This window comes from Meleagris gallopavo, chromosome 5 (genome assembly GCF_905368555.1).
Source record: "Meleagris gallopavo chromosome 5, MGAL_WU_HG_1.1, whole genome shotgun sequence".
NCBI lineage: Eukaryota > Metazoa > Chordata > Aves > Galliformes > Phasianidae > Meleagris > Meleagris gallopavo.
Window position 1 is genome coordinate 50,388,076 of NC_139408.1, and position 17,747 is coordinate 50,405,822.

At 35.1% G+C, this 17,747-nt stretch overlaps 1 protein-coding gene across 1 annotated transcript in view; it reads left to right on the forward strand.

The window, feature by feature from the left end:
• Nucleotides 1–17,747, forward strand: part of TDRD9 (tudor domain containing 9) — a 58,792-nt gene that overhangs the window by 33,106 nt on the left and 7,939 nt on the right. Inside the window, exons 12-31 of the mRNA XM_003206746.4 lie at nt 586–643; nt 1,235–1,339; nt 2,157–2,254; nt 2,626–2,757; nt 3,411–3,573; nt 3,657–3,720; nt 4,241–4,304; nt 6,044–6,088; nt 6,944–6,997; nt 7,404–7,520; nt 8,465–8,572; nt 9,607–9,707; nt 10,498–10,671; nt 11,203–11,314; nt 12,528–12,740; nt 13,321–13,410; nt 15,138–15,398; nt 15,828–15,977; nt 17,024–17,094; nt 17,488–17,597. Coding sequence (XP_003206794.3) covers nt 586–643; nt 1,235–1,339; nt 2,157–2,254; nt 2,626–2,757; nt 3,411–3,573; nt 3,657–3,720; nt 4,241–4,304; nt 6,044–6,088; nt 6,944–6,997; nt 7,404–7,520; nt 8,465–8,572; nt 9,607–9,707; nt 10,498–10,671; nt 11,203–11,314; nt 12,528–12,740; nt 13,321–13,410; nt 15,138–15,398; nt 15,828–15,977; nt 17,024–17,094; nt 17,488–17,597 — 2,290 coding nt within the window. The remainder of the gene's footprint in view (nt 1–585; nt 644–1,234; nt 1,340–2,156; nt 2,255–2,625; nt 2,758–3,410; nt 3,574–3,656; nt 3,721–4,240; nt 4,305–6,043; nt 6,089–6,943; nt 6,998–7,403; nt 7,521–8,464; nt 8,573–9,606; nt 9,708–10,497; nt 10,672–11,202; nt 11,315–12,527; nt 12,741–13,320; nt 13,411–15,137; nt 15,399–15,827; nt 15,978–17,023; nt 17,095–17,487; nt 17,598–17,747) is intronic.

Sequence of the window (17,747 nt, forward strand, 5' to 3'; positions counted from 1 at the left end):
GCCTGTAAAACTTTTTCCTGTGAAGAATATTATATAAAATTGCTGCATGAAAGCAAAGGATGCTTTTCTGTTTATTTTTCCCCTCAGTATATAAACTGTTATTCTTAACTAAGCTGTTGACTTTACTGGTATTTAGACCTGAAAGAGCTGCAGAGATTGAGGAAGTTACCCTTAATTTATGATGTGACACTGTTTTTATCCTTCAGGATAGTTTGTGCATGTTGATTCTTCCACTTACCTGACAGGGACACTGCAGAGCAGAGTGGCCCTCCTGCATCTGTCCATTTTTGTGCCCCACTTTTTGGTTGGGGTCTTGGTTTGCTTTGTCACTGCTAATACTGTGATACTTTGTTATGACAGATATGTAAAGAAATATTTGTTTATGTTATATATTGTACTACTTTACAATGCGTTTTTACTAATAGGACAAGAAAATACAGGTTTTCTGGTGTTACACTGTTTGTATTTTCCATGTAGAGCAGAAATACTAATATTTCTTCTCCTTAGATTAGATATTTCATGCATACGTATTAATGTAAGTAGTTCCTATCTTTATATGGTTCTTGTTCCTTTCTTGCTTGAAAGGTTATTCTATCTACAAACATAGCTGAGAGCTCTGTAACAGTTCCTGATGTTAAGTATGGTAAGTCTTCTACATTTTCAAGCTGTGCATACGTTGTATTTGTAACATTTTCTTCATTACTGCTTGCCTAAATCTTTGCAGCATGACACCCCTTTACAAAGCTTTCCTGGTGGTGTTTAATTCTGACAGTTACTGAATTCTTTGTTTCACAGCAGGAAAGTTTTACTTCTGGATATACATACAGATAAAACTATTGATTAGGAAATGAGTTTTAATCCTGCACTAGAGGAAAAGCAGCATTTCAAATGCAGAGTTATACCTTATGTTTCAAGTAGCTTAAGCTTTTTATTTCCATTCTGAATATATTTTAAGATACTTGTGTCAAATTAACAAATTCTGTTTTAGATTATCTATGTGCAGAATGATTATCTTTTAATGCATTTGCATTGTTTTTGTGTCTATGTAAAAATCTCTTTGCAGTTGTTAGTATTCTCAGTAGCTTGAGTCTAGTTGTTAGAAAACCAGCAAAGAAAATACTCTTCGTGAAAAATAAAAATTTTCCCTTTCTGATTATATAAAATCAACCTATATATCACTGTAAATATAAATTACTACTTAATGTTAGTAAGATTATATTGTTTTGAATTGCAGTAATAGATTTCTGCTTAACTAGAACTTTGGTCTGCGATGAGGAAACTAATTATCAAAGCTTGAGACTTTGCTGGGCATCTAAAACAAACTGTTATCAAAGAAGAGGTAAGATGGCAGTAGGGAATGGAAAGGAATTTGATGAAGAATTCTAGATGAAAAGTACTGATAATTTTTGTCATTAATGATTTATACAAAAATGTACTTCCTTGTCAAGTCAGGTATTAAAAAGTGATTAAGCTACTATGCCTGAATGTTGCATTTTGTTGAAGTATTTCTTTTGGAGGAAAGTTTTTTATTTTATTGGAAAATATTAAAACTAATGGGCCATAGAACTTTAAATGATTCCTTGTTCTTTAGTAGTAATTTTTCTGACCATATCTTATGAGAGAGAGAAAGCAGTGGTTAGCTGTTCATTCTCTGCAGGAAGAGAATCGTGTCTATTCATGACTCTTAAGTTATTGAAAGATCCACAGCAGTATCTTTATAGTGTTTGTTGTAGCATAAGGTTAAATATGAGCTCAGATCACCTTTTCTTACTAGTTCTCTTTGATATCAAAGTCTTTATTTTCAGTGGAAAGGAGTACGTAATAAGTGAAATCCTTAGATATAAAGATCTTCATTGTTTTCATACTGTGAGAGCTTCACAGTTACAGCTTTGTTTCCATTTGGTTCTGGGTCAGTGTTGGTTATGGCTGCTGACCAATATACAGCTAATAGCAGCAGCATCTTGGATAGCAGGAAGCTTGGCCTTGCTGAGTATGTGACTAAAAGTACAGCCTTACTTTCCAGTGGAGTTACCTGACACTGAATAGAGTCCTTTTGAGTTTGCTGCTGTTTCTCAGCTGTTCTTGATGCTTGTAGATATTTTTACAGTGTGGCTTGGGCAGTTTATAAACTGGTAAGTTTGTTTTCCTGTTTGAAGGTCGTGCTGGACGTGTTTCCAATGGATATTGTTACAGGCTTGTACATAAGGTCTTCTGGACAGACTGTATCCCAGAGAAATCACTACCCAAGATGCTGGTAAGAATTTTTGGGCTTACTAATGAATTTTTTTTTGTGTGTCGTTGTAGCACAGACTTTACCTGAAGTGAATGCGTTGTTTGAGTAGTTATTAATAGCTGTACAACTAAATGGAATTAAGTTGGTAAATAACTGAGAAAGATGATTCATTATTGTGTTGTTCATAGGAGAATTGCAGCAGTAAAATGGATGTAACTTTGGAAATTAACATTCTGTTAAAAAAAAAAAAAGTATCCTTAGTTATGCAAAATTATTTTAGCTGTTACTGAATTATAAACTTGAACTGATTTTAAGGATCAGTATCTTCAATTAATTCATAAATTAAACACCTCCCTTGGGGAAAAGTAAGAATAACATTGTCTTCCCTTCAGACTTGTCCACTGGGAACTACAGTATTAAAAATAAAAAAGCTTGATATGGGAGAACCAAAAGCTTTGTTGGCAACAGCTCTTTCTCCACCCAACATAAGCGACATTGAACGTACCATACTTCATCTGAAAGAGGTAGGCATTTTTTCTAATGCTGCTGAAATCCAAGTAATGAAAGGTATGACTTTACTTGTTATTTAAGATGCTAGTAATTTTACTTGGAACCTGAAATGAGAACTATGTCTAGGGAATGATTTGTCACGTTAGGCTATTATTTGGTTGCCATACTCTTCAGCATAGTTTCTGTTGCTGCTGCGTTTCAAAGGGATACTAATTTCATGAGAGAGTAAAAGCAGAATTCTGAAGAAATTGTAATACTTGTGAACTAGCATTTGTGATTAAAAAGAATAAGAAAAATGTTACAGAACTTGAGATCTGTAAGTGAAATTGTTTATTAAACAAGTAGCACCTTACAGTCTGAGCATCTCCCTTTCTGCCTGGAAATTGGCAATTTTGCTTTCCAATTATTAATTTGGTAAGTGGTAGAACACCAGTTATATTAAAGTACTAACACTTTTCTTTTTGTATTGTAGAAGAAATGATATTTGTATACAGTAGCTTGGTTTTATATTCAGGTAGTAGATTTTTCAAATTGATTCAACTTAATTATAGTTATGGCTCAAATTAACAATTGCAAAGCAACATCTATTTCTTGTATTGTTTTCTTACAAACCAATCTTAGACTTACTTGATCAGATTTTACGAGCAAATAATTTACATTTTTGTAGCTAGGAGCACTTACAGCTTGTGTGCAAGCAGAAGAAAATCCACATGATGGTGAGCTGACTTTCTTAGGAAATGTGTTAGTACATTTGCCAGTGGATCTGCATCTTGGAAAATTGATCGTCCTTGGTCATGTCTTTGGATGCTTAGAAGAATGCCTTATTATAGGTAAAAGAAAAACATGAGAATTTCTGTATTTCCATAAAAATAAGTAACTGAGAGGTTTTCATTTTAATCTCTTTTTATTGTAGCTGCAGCACTCTCTTTGCAGAACTTCATTGTAGAGCCTTTCAAGCAGCCTATTGATGGATACAGGTATTATAATCCTTGATGTTTTATATCTTCCTGGCTATTCTTGGAAGCACGAAGCAAAGCTGATCACAAAACACTATTTTTAATGTCTTGAGTTTAAATTCCTTCCAAAGTGCAGCTGACACACTGAAATATTGCTATATGAAAGAATCAGTATCGCAAAGTTAAGTTGTCCTTTTTTGTGTGGAAGGTTCTTCAGCTTTGCCTTCCTGCTGTGAACATTGATGTGAACGATGTCTATTAAAAATCAGTTAGCATGCTCACACAGCTTACCATCAGTGAGGAAGTGTGGAAAAAAAACAATTAGCATAAACGTATTAAACTTGTTCATTAATGTATTGGAAGATGCTGGTAGTGTAGCTGTAATAATACTGCATATGTATATAATACTGCATATTGTATATAATATGTATGCAGTTTTCATTACTATATTTATTATAATAATTCAGCTATAATAAATTCAAGATGAGGAAAAAATGTTACTGAAAATTGTTCTTTTTTTTTTTTTTTTTTTTTTTGCCAGGAGTAAACTTTTCTTTTCTGGGAATAGTAAGAGTGACTGTATTGCAATTGTGAATGCATTTAAGGTAAGTCTTTTTTCTATCTGATTTTTCCAGTGAAGTCTGATGGACCAAGGTGAAACCTTCTCGCTTCTGTGTGATCAGTGCAGTATTTTTGTTTTGACGTTGTTAAAAACTTCATTATACTTAGCTATTTGGTAATATTTTGAATAATTTTAAGACTATCTTGCACTATGTAACACAACTGCTAGTACTGACTGAGTCAGTTTTTAGCACTGTGAAGGAGGTGTGCAGTTTTTCTCCAGAGTAAGGCAGCAGGAAATGGGTAAAAATGAATTGCACTGCTCATTTTCTGAGTTTTTTTTTACTGTTCACCTAAGCAAGTGAAAAACAATGTGAAGAGTGGAGAAGGAAAGAAAACACACCATTTCATTTCTGTTTGTCATAAATAGAAGCAGATTTTGAGCAAGACGTGGACATGAGACTTAGGTTTTCTTGATGCCCTCTAATCATGAAGAAGCTGTTTTACATGGGATGCAGATTTTTTTCCAACTGATGAAGGTGTCTTTAAAGTTGATGTCTGATTGCATCCAGCAGAACAAATGGTAGTTAAGCAGTAAGCAGAAAGAAGTTCCTAGTATTAATCATGTAAAACACAGAATGGTTTATGTTCTTTTTCTTCAGAGCGATGTAACGCTTTTATAACCCAGCCAATTTTTCAGACCTTCAGCGATGCATTGTTAAAATTACATTTTACAGCTGCACCACTTTGTGTCCTTGCATAAGCCAAAGACCCAGAGTTCATGCCAGTGCTCAATAAAATCACTGTAAGACTGTTCTGAAGAGTGAGGGCTGTTTTTTATCTGCTTAGGAGGAACCATCTTAAGACTTAAAATCACAATCATATCTTCAGAATAAAATCATAAAAACACCTCAGGATGTCTGAAGTCCAGTCTTCTGTTGGTGAGATCAGTCAAGGTTTTTCAGGGCTTTATTCAGCTTAGTACTTGAAGTCTTGGAAGAAGGAGACTGCAGAAAATATATGGGCAACCTGACTTACTGCCGAAGCATCCTTTTTGTGAACAAATATTTCTTAATACCCAATTGAGTGTTGCAAGTAATGCTATAGTAGAACTAAGATTCCTGTCACTGGCTCACTTTTGAGTACAGTGTCAGCTTCTGAACTCTGTAGTGCTAAAGAGACTTTGAATTACTGGAAGACATGGAAATACTGATAGTCTCACAGAAGGCCCTGTGGTACTTGGTGTGCTGGAACATGTGGGCTTAGATGTGAGTTTGTTCAGCCCTAAGAAGAGGGTGCCTAAAGGGCCAATCTTAGTTGATAACTTCTACTACATCTCATGGCAGAGTGTAGGATAAAAGGGTGGGAACCAGGCCTCCTTTTAGAAGTGTGCAGCCACAGGGCAAGATGTTGTGGACGCAGATTGCGTCGAGAGAGGTTCTGCTGATATACTGCAGTGGAGAGGGGTAGAAGTTGTCTATGAGTTGTAGTCAAACGGTAGAATAGTTTGTCTGCAGTGGTTATGGAATCTCTATCCTTGGAAGTATTCAGAACTTGGTAAAAATGTCATCCAAGTTGGCACTGCTGTGTATAATAGTGTTAGCTGAAGGACACCTGATTTCTAAATTAGTATTTTAAAATTATCCTGAGTGGAAAATTTTCATAGTTTTCAATATGCCATGATTTTTATTATTATTATTGTTATTGTTGTTATTATTGTTATTATTTGTTATTTTATTATTATTATAGTTTGTACTTGAATACTAAGCCACTTCTTTCTTAGGCATGGCAGATGTGCAGACAGAATGGGGACCTGAGACATCCCAAGGTTAGTTTAACTTTTTCATCACTCCTGTCCAATACTGAAACTGGTGACTTTATACTGGAGTATTCTGTCTTCTTAGTAAGGAATTTAGACTGGCATTTTTTCTTTACTATGTTTCTTTACTATGTCATTGTCGTAAGTAAATAGAAGCACAGGCTTTGAGGTGTCATAGTGAGTCCTTGGATCTAGTATTTGAAGAGAGCATCTTACTAGTCCCTATGTTAGATGGATTGGCAGTGGCCAGAAAGTTTGAAATGAAGCTGAGAAGGGAACTTGAGCTGTAGTTGAAAGACACTTCTCTAACCATGGGTGTCTTTTGGGGGGAGCATCTGGAAGGGTGGAAGATCTTGGTGTATCAATCTCAAAAGTCCAGTAGTATGCACACATTAACTGCCTGTTGTCTTTTTTTCTATGTGTAAGATAAAATGCCCTTGATTTCTCCACTTAAGTCAGACCATAGTGTGCTTTATGAATGTCAACGCACAACGTGCACTGATTTATAGTGAATATCTGAAGTTCTAGATCTTATGAAGTTTTAGGTTGTCTTCTGTTTTGAGGTAGTCATCTTCTTGGGGAGATTCTATACTAGCAGCGCAGAGGAGTTGAACATTTGGGTTTATATGAGAAGTCTTAATGCTCCACAGCTGCACTGCTGATAATCCAGCTACAGCTGTAGTCAGATATATTGTCATACGTTATCAAAATGCACGGTCAGAAGTAAAGAGCTGTGAAAAAGAGGTGAAATTCATTGTATGTAGCTATTATTTTTGTCTACACTAAAGAATGTGAGAGAACATACTAGTTGTTAGAAACTTCTTTGCTATAGTTTTCATTTGCACTTCTCGCTTTCTTCTCTAGGATGAGCTTGAGTGGGGTCAATTAAATTATGTTCATATCAAGAAAGTCAGAGAGGTGAGCTGAAATAGTCATTTTTATGAATGAGATGTTTTTAGAGATGGTAATATTGTGGATAAGCCTACTTAACGTACAACTGTGTGTGTATATCTAGGTATGTATCTTCTTTAACTATGTGAGATCATCTTTTCACTCCCAGAGAAATAAACACTGTTGAAAGCAGCGTTAACTTGAACACTTACTGTCACATGAGAACTTAGAGGTGTGCAAAATAAAATCTAGTACTGCATATATCTTAAAAGTACTAGTAGAGATGCTAAGCAGTATATTAGATGAAATGCATATTAACGTCATTTAAAAAGTAAGAGGGCTTACCTTCTTGCTTAGACTTTTACTAAGGTTTTTTTTTTCCGTTTGGGTTGGATTTGATCTCTTGAATGTGTAACTAGAGCTGGAATTTCAGGTGGCAGAGTTAGTTGAGCTTCTGAAAGAAAGAATCAAACAATTTAACATGCACGTTAATACTCAGCTATCTGCGATGGATCAGGAGTATGCATATAAACAACATTTCATTTTGCAGGTAATTATTAAATAATTCTTTGGGTAGAGATGTTACTTCCAAAGTTTGTAATTGGGTCTTTTACATACCATTGACAAACTAGTACTTTGAGATACCCTGTGTTTCAAATTTTTTGTAAATTTTTAAGATTGCAGTTGGAACTTTTTTTTTTTGATAATTTAAAAGCACAAATAATGTTATGATTAGAGTATTGGACCTTTGGTAATCCCTCTGTTTCTGTCAGTTCATTAAATTAAAATGAAGTGATATTGAGATTAATTAAACTTGTATCTCAGTTAATCTTTAAGTCATAAAAAATACTCTGAAGACAGATGGTTTGAGTTGGAATGATAAAAACTAACATCTATGAAGAAGATGTTTTTGCTTGTTTTGAATTCTCTGTTGAAATTGCCACTGACTTGAGTAGTTACTGGAGGGAAAAATAAGATATTGCTCAGCTACTGTAACTTGCTTCAAATTTCTAATGAAATTTCTTCTCCTATTCGGACTGATTAATAATGATTTTGTTTTCACAGACTTGCTTATCATTTCAACAGCAGTTGGTTTAACTGTGTAAATAGTGAACTTTTCACTGATTTGTTGAATACTGTGTGATGTAATGTGAAAATTGAACAGCTGTCATACAGTATTGTATGTGGATTTCTTTAAAATTGATGTTCTTTTTGAAAGAGAGGTTATCCATTGAAGTTTTGACTTAGTCTGCATGCAGAAATATTAAAATACTGTTCAGAAGCTGAAGTCATGGAAGATATGTTTTAAATGGATAGGATTTGCATGAGTTAAACTTGAATTGGGATCAACAGTAATTTCTGGTAGAAGACAGGAAAAAAAAATCATATTAAGATGTACTGATATTGCTTCACGTTGCAACTATATCTCTTTTTCAGAAACTGAATATTATAATAAGCTGTAATTAAAAAAAGAAAATATTTTCTTGATTTCAGGTTGTAATGGCTGGTGCTTTCTATCCAAACTACTTCTCTTTTCAAAAATGTAATGAACAAGGTGCAGTGAGGGAGCTTGGTGGCAAAGATCCAAAAACCACCGTGTTGGTATGTTATGAAGTTGAATGATGTAATCAAGCATCAAGTAATAGGAATATATAGTTTTAGTGGTATTTCTCAAGGTTTTTTTTTCTGTCTTGGGACGAGATAGAATCGGGGTATGTAAGTATTTCTCCCTTGGTATGTCGTCTTCCTTTCTTCTGTTACAATATACATTGTGTGGGTGGGCAGTTTGAAAAGGATTCTAACTTTAGCTTCTACACATTTGATTGCTGGTCTTATGCAGGCAGCCAACTTTCAGAAAACTAATAAAAAGTTTTGAGAGAGTGCATTCTTACTGAGTTAAAAGAGTTGTTACAACTTCAGTGTTACTGTTTTGTAATCTTGTACTTGGCATGTTTGTCACATACTACTATTTTAAGGTTACTTGGATGTTGCATTCTCTTTCTTTTTACTCTGTATTCATTTTTATGTGACTGAATAAGTACAGGTTTGAAATTGTCTTCAGTTCTGCGGAATGGCTCAGATTAGCCTAGGAAAGTGTTTGGGTATCTGATCAGTGCTTAGTCTGGAGGCTGTAGTGAGGCTGACCTGTCTGTAGTTCCCCAGGTCCTTCTTACAATTTTAAAATCTGGATGGAACATCTCCTATTTTTTTGTCAGGGACTTGTCCCAACCTCTGTGACCTTCCACAGTGATACAGAGCAGTTCTGTGATCAGACAGCTGTTGCAGTACCACTGAGTGCAGCACAGCCCCTGTGGTCTCATTAGCTTTTATGGATTGGTTTCTTTTTTCTTCATGAAGTCTTCACTTCTATCCTCTCCCACTATTGAGGACTTTTCTTGAATCTTGACTCCAGAAGGAATGAGATAGGGCAGTAATCAGCAGCAGAAATATTTTTTTTTTTCAGATTTTTTTTTAATTTAATGCAGTATGTTTTTTTTCTTAATTTGGCTCTTAGATCATTGCTATTGCAGCTCAAGTGAAGGAGGAAGATAAGAGCTAACTAATTATTCAGGTGAAGTTAATAGTGTATTAAAGTTGTTGAATGTGTCCAAGCTTAACTTGACTTTTCTTAACAGCTGAAAAATATTCCTCCCTATGGTTATCTATACCATAATCAGTTGCAGTCACAGTTTAGACAATGTGGACAAGTAAAATCTGTTACGTATGATGGATCAAGGTAAGCACAAAATATTTTAAGCATCATGCTTGTCTGTTGGTCTCAGTTGTGAACCTGTTAATGACTTCATTTTACATGGTGTAATGACAAAATGAACATTTCTAATTTAATCTGTCAGAAATCAAATTGTTTTTGTTTTATTGACTAGAATAAAAAAGGGAGCTTTGAAATTGAGTATGTATTGATTGGAATAACATTTGATAAGCTAGTGCCTGAGAGACCAATTTCTCCTGTGTTTCTTTTGTTTTGTAACAAAGAATCTTAACTGCAGCTGATCTGTCTGTATTTGTTTCTCATTTATATAGTGAGCTCAGTTCATTGGTACCATCTGCTGTCTTTCTACAAAATGCATGCAACTTGGCAATGTTAGCTGGTCTGCAGGCTGACTGTGGGCTGAACTGCCCAAACATCATTCCATGTAGACCTTTTTATGCCTTTTCCCTAAAAAAAAAAAATAATAATAATAATAATTAAAAAAACCCACATGTATCTTCACGTTCTTTCTATTTGTATTAAATGTAGTGAATTTGGTATGTTCTTTTGAGACTGCTAGAAAACTTTTTTTTTTTTTTACAAGAACAATTATAAGAAAAGTTTTCAGGCACATAATCGAGACCTGTGAGGAAAATACATTTTGTAGTTCTCTGACTCTCCATGATAAGGGCAGGGAAAAAAATGATAGCTTTTCTGTTTTTATAATTGTCTTGGTTTAGTTTTGATTTTTCCCGTCACACACTTATTATAAAATTTTCTTGTGTGGTTTTTGTTTTGGATTTTTTTTTTTAAATAGGGCTTTGATAGAGTTTTCTCATAACCCCATGGAGGGTTTAAAGGTTCTTCCTGCAGTGTACATGTCAATCAAAATGTCACAGCTGAAAATTCCTCTTGAACTGGATGTTCATTATCCAGATGATATCAAAAAGGAGTTGCAACATGTGACTGTTAGAAACATGGACTCTTTAAGGTAACCATGTTCTGTAGGGAATTGGGGGGGGGGAGGAGGGAGGAGGTTATGCTGAATTTATAATTGTGCTGTAATATATTCAAATTGTTTTTAAAAATAAATTTATAAGTCATACCATAGAAGAAAAAAATCCAACAACCTCCACTATTTAACTTTCATTCTTTGAGTTTCTAGTAAGCTGATGACACAGTTGATTCTTGGTATGTACCTTCCTGGATCTTTCTGTTTGGTCATAATTAGTTTCTCCTTTGGTATGTTGGCTCTGCATAGTCATTTTATGGTCTAATCAAATAAATGCATTTTCAATACATAAGTGAGTTTCAGGGTTTACCTTTACTTTACAAAGTGTGATTGTCATGACTTTTGTCATTGCATTTGTTTTTTAATTCCACCCCTCCCCCCCCCCCCATTTTCTACATGCATACCTGTGCACCCCTCATCATTGTAAGAAGCAGTGAAAGCAAACAAAAAAAAACCTTAAATTTTCACTTCCAAGTGAAGTATATAACACTTTTATTCTATGAACTTCAGAGTGAATGTGGACTATCGGAAGCAGACAGTGGAGCCCGTAGAAGTCTCATTTGGTACTTCACAGCTGTTAAAGATGATTCCAAATCGTCTTCTGTCCATCAGTGTAACAGAGGTAGGAGTGTTCTGTATCTGAAGAAGGTCGTAACAGTAATCAGTACCTAACTGACATGGAACAAGCTTTAGTGAAAAGAATGGATGCTAATACCAGTTGACAGCTGAAAGATAGAATAAATGTAGAGAAGATGAATGGTGAAGGTGTAATGTTTGTGTACTCTACAAAAATGAGTATCAGTAGATATTTGTGCATTTATTAGGCCTGGTTATTGTTACCTGATAGTTTTGTTCAGAAGTTGCAGATGTGAGAAATGAGCTAATGGCACTATGTGATCATTTCAAGAAGGCACTGCATGCATAAAATGTGTTAAAGAAGATTGTATGTATATGCAAATACTTATGAAATCTGAAGCTGGAAATGTTTACATCTTGTGTTAACTATTGTGTCTTGAACAGTTTGAGCAATATAAAGCAATATATATGTTGCTGAAATAAAAAAATCCTAACAACTGATGGAAACTAGAGGCTAAAATATTAAACTGGCTCTTGGTAGAACTGAAATGTTGTGCAAAGGCAGAAAGGAATAATTTCCTTAGTTTATTCAGCTAAGTCTCTTAGTTCAAAGATGTTCATGGATTTGATGATCAAACATGTTCCAATCTGTGCAGTGTACTTTTTTGCTATGTCAGCAGTGTGGTCATTTATTCTGATCCACACTAAACATTCTTCTTCAAACACATTCAATATAAAATCAGAAGTAGTAGATGAGTACAGAAAGCAATTGGAAAAAGGGGGGTTGTTCAACTTGATTGAAATAGTGGTGTTATCAGTTTCCTGAAGAATGGCTAATTGTAATGTACCAATGCTGATTTGCTTATGCATGTAGCTAACTCTGGTGTTCTTTCACTAACAAGAACATTGTGCTGTAGCTGTATGCATCTATTTAATCAGTCATATACTTAAAATTTTTAATGTGTTGATTTTATTTGGAAATGTTCTTCTGCTTTTCTATATTTTAGTAATACTTTTATCAGCCTACTTAGGTGAAGAGTGTGTTGTAATTATGCAGCAGAGAGACATTTAAAAACTTGATGTTATGAAGAATAACCTCTTATGAGTGATGAATGCTTCATCACAGCATTGCAGTGTGAGAAAACTTCTGTGTGTCAGGAGTAGGAGTGCTTTCACATATTTTGCTCAAAGCTGTTTTGTACTTGATGTGGATGAGTGTGATGATGTGATCTGATATTGTCTAATTTTTCTACTCTCAGATAGTAGAAGTTGGACACTTCTGGGGGTACAGGATAGATGAAAAAAATAGGTCTGTACTCCAGACTCTCACTGCTGAGTTGAACTACCAGAACTTGACAGATTTGTCAGTGTCTCCACATCCGGAGTTGGTTTGTCTAGCACCATTCACTCGTCTTGAAAACACAGGATACTACAGAGCTCGTATTCTTTATGTTTCTGGAGATTTTGCAGAGGTACAGTAGTGCATTGTGTTCGATCAAATTGTTAATCCAGAGGTAACTGGGTTAACTGTAATTATCTGGGAGGTTGTTTTTTTTTAGTAAGAATTTTAACTGAGGATTATTTTCATGACAATTATATTGCACTAAAGAGAACAAATCTAGAAAACTAGAACTAAAATGAATTTGAGCATATTGTATTGCCAGAATAGGGTGAACTAGCAAATTGGTATATTTCTTTTTTTGTTTGTAGGGGCTGAAAGGTATCTCTGGAGATCACCCAGTCCAACCTTTGTTAAGGCAGTTCCTTACATTAGGTTGGGCAAGAAAGCATGCAGATGGATTTTGAGTATCTCCAAAGAAGGAGACTCCAGTACCTCTTGCGTGTATGCCAAGGGATCAAATAATATGTGTTATAAATATTTGACCTATTATTTTCAGGTTGTCTTGATTAGCATATTTTCCAGACTCTGGAAATGATTCTCTTTCACTTGATAAGATTAAGCTCAAATTGTCATTTTACTTTCTACAGAAGTGTGATTTCTAATGCTGTTGAGACTCCACTGATGCTCCTTGTTCTTTTTTTCCCTGTCAGGTTTTTTTTGTAGATTATGGTGACAGATCAAAAGTGCCTTTAAAAAAACTGAAAGATATTCCAAGCAGTCTTCGAGAGCTTCCTTTCCAGGTAGGGATTTTTTCATGTCTCGTGGGAAACAGAATTGCACATTAAGTCATAATGCTTTTCATAATAACAAATTAATGCATGTGTTAGTAATGTCCTACATCTTACAAATCATCTTTCCCGATACTACACCTGGTTTGAGAAATGTTTTCCCAGGCATGTATACACAGAACAAGCAATTCTTGTAAGTGAATTGCACTGTATACGATTGCAGAGAAATGTTATCCACCCTTTGTCTTTAGGGGCAGTGGGGGGGAAGGGGAGCATGTGAAACATAAAAAGCAAAATGAAAACACATGGACTTGCTGGCTGCCTTAGGCATTAAGAAAAAACATAGAAATAACAACAACAGCAATAAATAACAAAAAAAAAAAAAATCTCAACAGCATTGTGTTATTTTTGTAACAATGTTTGAATCAAGTTTCCTCCTTTGTTGGCAGTGTACTTGGTTTTCTCTCCCACCTGTAATCACAAGAGCAGTAGAAAATGAGAGGGAATTGTTCAGACAACTGACTTCTGCTGCTTCTTGCTTTTGGTCATAAGTTTATTTGTCTGTCAGTTCTATGAAAAGAAAGATAATGTTGTTCTGGTTCCTCTATAGCTTGCTTGAAGCTCAGGACTAACGGGTTGAGCAGTAGATTAGCAGTGCTTTGGCTTAAGAATCTCTGAGCAAAAGACAGCTTCATTTATAGAGCCCAGAGAACAGCCCAGAGAGGAGAAACAGTTATTAGTTTAATTATTTATCCTCTGCATAATCTTTGTTGTCCTCATCACAAATAAGGCATCTTCTTACCTGCGTGGTGGAAATCTGCAGTGGTAAAGTCTTCTGTATTGTTACTGTACAGGGTATTTTTGTTTCTCTTCCTGTGCTATTCTGTTAGTCACAGGACAAATATGTATGAGAGAGCTTTGCTGTATTTAAACCAGATAGAAGTGTCTGTTTTTACTTTGTGTTCTTTTAACTACTTCTTCACTGCATTTTTTCAGGCGGAATTGTTTTGAAAATTAAATAGTGATCTGTAAAGCAAGTCTGAAGGACTTTATTCAGTATCTAGCTTTACATAAAAATAATTCTTTAGAACTATATTTACAAAGACATTAACTACTTTAACTAAAATTCATTTTTCCAGTCCTCATTCAGGTATTATAAATTCATTGAAACAAACATGTCATACATCGATGTTGTCTAGAGTGTTTGAAGAAACCAGCAAAACTATAGTTTTATTTATTTCTGTTCTTAGCACGCTAAGTAATTTCAATACCTCTTTTTCAAAATGGCTAGGAAACAAGGATTTCTGTTTTAAATTCATTCAAGACTGTCGTTACAGGTAGCAATTCTGTAAAAGGGTTAAATGAGAACTGACTTGTTTGCTATTATGTATTACCTTAGTTAAAAAGAGCTGCAGATAATAAAATTTTTCCAGAGAAGACATTTCTAGACTAGTAAGATTTTGATATGAATGGAAAATTAATACCGATTTGTCTTTTATTTTTGCTCAGTTTGCAGTTTCTTACAGCATTGAGTTCTGATAGAAGGTTTAATGTGTAGCTGTGTTAGAAATGACAGAATAGGAATTGGGACAATAATTTTGCAGCAGTCTTATGAATTAACATAAGCCTTTGGAATAATTGAGGTCGTTTTATAATGTAGTCAAACTGTTGAGAAAATGAAAGATTATTGTGCTCATCCTTTACTTGGGCAAACATTGCTCTTAATGTTTTTGCTTTAGGCTTTGGAATTCAAGATATGCAAGATGCGACCATCTGCAAAATCTCTTGTGTGTGGGGAACGGTGGAGTTACAGCGCTAGCCGGAGGTTTGCCTCGCTAGTAAATGGTTATACTCTTCTAGTGGAGGTGTATTCACTTGTGCATAGTGCTCTGCATGTGGATGCTTTCCACTACACAAGACACAGGGACCTTGTGAATATTCGAGATGTTCTTATTGAAGAACATTATGCTGAACTAGCAGAAGAGTCGTATGAATCACAAGTACGTATGCATTAAGCTTCTTTAACTCTGCTTAGACTGTTCTATTCAGCTCAAGCTATCTGCAGTTGTTAGAAGTTGAGCTGAAGCCTTGGGACTGTGCCAGATAATGCAGGGTTAATGCTTGAGTGGAATGATGTATAATTTTTTACTTCTGTGCATAATTCATGCTGTGCTGTTAGCCAAAGGCATTGGTGCTTTGAGACACCCTTTGAAAGAGATACTTATCCAAAGATAATGAAATCATTTGAGCTGCTTCACTACTCATTGAAACTCAGTCTGAACTGCATTTTTGTGTTTTATGTAAACAGAAAGGTGAAAGCATCTTTTTTTTTGTCCACATGTTTTTTGTTCCTTTAGTGGACAATTCTGTGTAAAATTTATAAGAAACATACTGTTTCATGGTTTTAATTCTATTCCATTTTTATGTAGCAAAGCCATGATTTGTTGAAAGGATTTGTTTTTAATGGAATAGAGGAAAAAGAGAAAACATCTGTATCTTCAAGAGAGGAAGAAAAGGATCTCATTGAAAGGTTATTAAAGTGGTTTTCTGACAACAAATCTGATGCACCAACCCATAAGGTAATGCGAGTAGTGGTAGTTTCAGTATGGCATTACATGTCCTTATGCTCCTATTAGTCAAACTGTAGAGTGAAATTACCTTAAATAACCATACCATGTTGATGCTGTTTCATGGTACGTTCTGTGAGTAGAGAGCTGTAATGGCAGCACAGCTATGAACTAATCTACTGCAGCTTTTAACAAAGTTTTGAATTATAGCGTAAGAGCTAACTGAACCAGCTATACCATCACATTCCAAGGTGTTACTTCCAGCCACTGCAGAATGAGGGTAAAATTGAGAAGCTGAACACTGTGTTTCAGCACACAGTCATCTTTGTAATATGTGTGGCAGCAAAAAGCAAAATTGTGGCTCGGTTTTTCAGGAAATTACTGGGGGGGGGGGGGAAAAAAAGTGGTTCTTCCTTAACTTCCTTAGCTAGGTGATAGGAAAGTAGTTCAGAGACCACCACAGCACATTATAATAGTGAAGCAGTGAGTGTTTCTTCAACTGCCAGCTGCAAACTCAGAATTCTCTTCTGCTTAAGTAGTTTGAGACTTCTACTCACCACTAAGCTGGAATAGATAACAAAAAGATTTTTGTTCCTTTCTGTATTCTGATTCCAAGTTATGCGTGGTTTACATTATAATTTCCCCATTTCAAACCTGACAAAATTTAGGCTTTTGGGCTCCTAATCATGGTCAGGTTAACCAGAGAAGCAATCCTGCTGAATTGCTTTGCTTTCTGAAGTGTGGTATTTTCAAATTTAAAGACCTCATGTAAACAGCAGTGGTTTGGTTTTGCTAGATGCTCTGCAATGACTGAACTCTATGCTTTTTAAGCCTGTGGAAGTCACGGATTCCCAGCACCCGTGGAAAATAACATTGTGTTCGTTAAGATATGTGATGTTTGCATTAGATGGATGGTGATGAAAGTGTTGCCTGTTTATCAATTCAGTGTTGCTCAGTGTGTGCACAAGATCTTTAAACCTTTTGCTTTTTCACTTATAAATATTTTTATGAGAGAAGCATATGCTGGCTGACTAGTGACATTCCTTGTCTTTTCAAAGGTGACAGTCAGTGGCCCGTTCAGTCCTTACGAGGTGAAATGCCACGGTATGACTCGGGTATCCCAGTTCAGGTATGATGACACTTTTATTGTGAAGCACAGACTTCTTAGCTGTTAATTTTCATAAACTGGTAAAACTCATCCTAGTTAATCTTACAAAATTTCACAAGGCTTTTGACCATTGACAATAGAGGAATGGTAATGGGTGAATCGCATTTAATTGCGTGCTATTGCTGTGTAAAAAAAAAAAAAAAAAAAAAAAAAGGAAGAATAGTTCTATTTAAGGATGTTTTAATGTCTTACAGAGAAATTATTATTGAATTCATATACATCTGCTAATTGAGATTTTGCTCTCTGCTCCGATTGTGCTCTGAAATGAAAAGGATTCTATTTTTCTTGTTTGTATGCTTTTTCTGATGTTTTTTGTTGTTGTTCCTATGTTGAAAGTATTTATTTCCTCTCCAGAAATGCTGTTGTGCGAAAGGGAAGCATAAACTCCGTTGTTGTCCAAGATGCTCCAGAACACTCCTCTGAGCAATTTCTGGTTGCTGCGTTTTTATCATTAAATGAAAGTGGTAATGCTTAATACAGATGTTTTGGCAGTTTTTTCAAGACTTGTTTTTATGTGAATTGCTCTGAGTAAACATGTTGCTGTAGTAGTATATTACATCATCTTGAGGTTAGCAACTTCATTATGTACTCTTCAAATTTTTTTTGTGTGTGCT